Below are 3,701 nucleotides of genomic sequence, written 5' to 3' on the forward strand. Positions count from 1 at the left end.
GCCGTGGCCAAGCGGAGAGGTGCCACGGTGAAGGGCTGCGGTAAAGAGCAGCTTTTAAAATCAAACGACGTTTAAAACGCTTTCACGCGTTTGCCACAGGAATTTGCTTTGTGCGGGCGAACAGAGGCTCTGCAGCTGACAAGCTGCTGTTTGATGGCTAGTTTGCAACAGACGGCGCTGCGCWGCGCAAGCAGAGCAGTCCTACCTTCAGTCGAGCCCCATACTAATGTCGGGCATAACCCGGGAAATGGAGCAGAGACCCCAAGCCTGGTTCAGGCTCAGCAGGGGCAAAGCATGGGAGCAATTTCCTCTCTTTCCTTTGGAAAGGTCGCCAAAAATTGGAGACCAGACCTCTACAGTGGCCATATCCCTGGAATTTCCTCCATTTCCCCACCACTCATACTGCTCAGTTTTTAAGCATCTAAAACATGGTTGGATCATAGGGAAATTCAAGTTGGAARGACAAACGTCTATATGAGCTCATGCTCATAGTCTACATAGGAAGCTTAAACTCAGGGCTACGACTGGTTATGCTGTGTGTGTGCGCATGCGCACTCTTTGAAGGTAGGAAATAAGCAGCACAGGGCACGTCTGGTGCTAATACTGTCAACCACAGAACAAAGTGTCCCTTGTAAGGCTGGAAGCATGGCAAAAAAGCATCAGGAGAAACYAACTTTCGAAAGAGCACGAATCCGGGCAGCTTGGGCTGTGCTTTCTGCTCTCCTGCCCTTCTCGCTCAGTGGCCCGGTTTCAGTGATGCCAGKGGGCAACGGCATTGACGGGGCAGGCTGTTAAATGGGGTGATGCGAGGGACACTGACATGCTGCTGCATGTGAGGCCCCATGAGCAGAGTCTGTGTTAACCAGCTCTGCAACATGCATCTCGGTTTGGGTTTCTCAGTCCCACTCTTTTCCTCTCTGCTTATCAAACAGGTCTGCGTCTGTGGTGTTGTGTGAAGTGATGCACATCTGCAGCAGGTGCTCTGCCTATATTCCTAAGGGTAGGACTGTGCCTCCTGAAATGTTTGAAAAAGCTTTCAAAATACGTTACACGCCGTATTACAGGGGTCCAGATCCRGAAATTCAAGTTGGTCCTTCAGAAACCCCAAAGCTGTGAGGAAGTTGTTGATGTTTGTTGAGATGTTGGTGTTTTGCATCATGTTTGTACCCAAATTATCTGCTTTGGTGCTTCTGATCAGTGGCTTAATTGTGAGGAATTTAATTTCCATGCAGGCATAACCTTCCCCTGGCTTTATTGCTCTTTTTTTACCATCTTCTTCTGGCCACACAAAGGACAGGAAGATGGATAAAATATGTGCTGATGTTGTCGGTGGTATTAAGACTTGTTASGAACTTACTTAGTTCATCCTTCTTGCTTTCTTGTGGTTAAACCCACCTCGATTTGAGGCTGGAGCAGAGTTTTCTCCCAGGTGGGGCTGGGAGCTCTCACTAACAYATTTGCTGCTGCCAGAGGGACCTTGTTTGTGCAAGGCTGCAGCAGTATTGATGAACCTGCCTGGGGCTGATCTCTGCTGCTGAGGCCAGCCAGCAGCCGGGCTGCCCGTGGCCACACTACTAAATTCCTCACCATCCGGCATGGGGACTGCACACCCTCTACTGCGATCTTTTAAACTTTCTGGGCTCTTGACAACAGAGGCTCGGCATGAATCCTGGCCTGCTCTTCCCACTGAGGCTTGTATGAGCCCTGTGTGGCCCCTGCAGTTGACATCCTACACTTGCCTCTCCTCTGTGCCCTGCTCCAAAAATGCAAAAATCTTTATCATCACTTCTAACTTTTTCAAAGCCCATTGCTGACATGACCAGTAGATTATAAAACATTACTGAACAATGCAAAACCAACAAAAGCTCAGGCCCTGATGGGCACCTTGCTGCCATATGGTTAGTGAATGAATCCTAGAGAAACGATTTTTCTCTTCTTAAACTCCGATTCATCCTTCCTATCAATTTCTGTCATTAACAATCAGAACTTAAATAAAAATTAACAGGTGTAGATGTCACCAAAAATAACTGCAATCACAGCTCATTAAATCTAAAGTGAAGCATACTGTGAAACTTTCTAAGCATATTCTAGTCTTCTTTTGAATTTGTAGGTCGGCTCTAATAATAAGAACATGATCCTCCTCATTAGCAGAGTATTTTGTTACACCAAAGTCTTGTGAATGGATACATCTATCTTGGCAAAATGTAAGAATCCCAGCCTTTGATCTCAAACCTCCATTTAGCCTCTCTGCTTTRAAAAGACAAGATTTATTTTAAGGCCCTGATGTTCATCTCCCATATAATAACATGTCGGAGAGGGGGCACTTTCCCTGGGAAGTGCTGTGGCTCACTGAAGTGAGGCTCATAGGCCTCATTTGAGGCTGATTCCTAGTGTTTGGGGTGGAAGGAGCAGCTGTGTCCATTTCTACCATCCACATGAAGGCAGGAGACTCCTTCAGGAGGGGATGCAAAGTTCGTGGGATGGCAAAGTGAAGGAGGCATCTCCACTACGTGTGGGGAGATGGAGAGGAGCTTGTGTTATGCCAGCTAGTGAGATGAARGCTGAGAGCAGACATGAGTGCAATGTCAAGGAGGAGAATTATTAAAGCTWTTATCAGTACAAGCACGTGCAGGTGCAATAAAGACACCCATGCCAGACATTAGGGGAGGTAGCTTTGCTCTAGACRCCGTGAAGGCAGCATTTGCTAAAAAGGAGCCTGGCCTGCCATCTAACCACTTGAGAAAGCAGAAAATGATATCGGATGGCTTCGTCTGTGCTCATAAAGCAGTCTGGCAAGCGCTGGCCCCGGTGTTTCTGGTAGGTGTTTGGCTTCGGCAGAGTTGTGCACCCCCAAGCAATGGCCAGCCACAGTCTGGGAGCTCGTGCATCTGTGGGGGCACTGAGCTGTGTGTGGGTGAGTGGTGCTCTACCAGTTGGCCCGTCCAAGCGTGGTCCYGTTTTAGTTACTGGTGCAGCTGTGGCTGACAGATGGGTGATTTCTCCCCACTGCCGCTGCTTCCCTCTACATAGGGTAAACTGGTCCTTCTCGCGGGAGTCTCTCTGCCAAAACTCTGGGAGAGAAACTTTACAGCATTTCCTCCTCCAGTCTAGGTGCAAATCCCCTGAATAATCCTCCAACCATATTTTTTCTCATATAGGGGACAATTCAAGATTTTTTCGCAACTCAGAGCAGCATTGACGCTTTTTATTTCACCCCACAGGCACAGACAGAGGAAGAGCAGCATGAAATTTCAGGCAGCCAGAAGGAAAAAAATATCCCTGTAGCAAAGTTTGCAGCTTACCACCTCTAGTTAAACCCTATGTTCATGCACACCTTATGCACGTGCATATATGTATTTTCCTTGATGGGTGTGGAGGGCACATTTTTTTGCCATTTGATTGATTAGGTGACAACAGAGAGAGCAGGATTTTAGACAGATGCAAATCAGTACAAATAGCTCCCCATTCAGCAGCTCCAGAGCTCGCCGCAGAGCGAAAGGACGAGTGCAGCAGCCAGTGTTTGCAGGGCTTCGGACAAAACCGTGACTTGCCTTTCACTGGGTGAATTCTTCATTTGCAATAAAGATGATGTTGATACTAGTGTCTGAACTCAGTCCTCTCTCTAAATAACGTGTGTGTGCTCAGCTGGATTAAGCCAACTTCTAAGACTRGAAATCATAATAACAGTCTTTTACAGGACA

At 47.5% G+C, this 3,701-nt stretch overlaps 1 protein-coding gene across 1 annotated transcript in view; it reads right to left on the reverse strand.

Moving 5' to 3' along the window:
* The window catches only part of CNMD (chondromodulin), a 16,724-nt gene extending 15,127 nt beyond the window's left edge, over positions 1–1,597 (reverse strand). Inside the window, exons 1-2 of the mRNA XM_085309556.1 lie at positions 1,396–1,597; positions 1,046–1,278 (exon numbers count right to left, since the gene is read on the reverse strand). Of these exons, the coding sequence (XP_085165682.1) occupies positions 1,046–1,278; positions 1,396–1,597 (435 nt within the window). The remainder of the gene's footprint in view (positions 1–1,045; positions 1,279–1,395) is intronic.
* Between the last annotated feature and the right edge of the window lie 2,104 nt (positions 1,598–3,701).

The sequence above is a fragment of the Rhea americana genome, unplaced genomic scaffold, assembly GCF_003343005.1.
Source record: "Rhea americana isolate MKP2758 unplaced genomic scaffold, rheAme1 scaffold_3, whole genome shotgun sequence".
Classification (NCBI taxonomy): Eukaryota; Metazoa; Chordata; class Aves; order Rheiformes; family Rheidae; genus Rhea; species Rhea americana.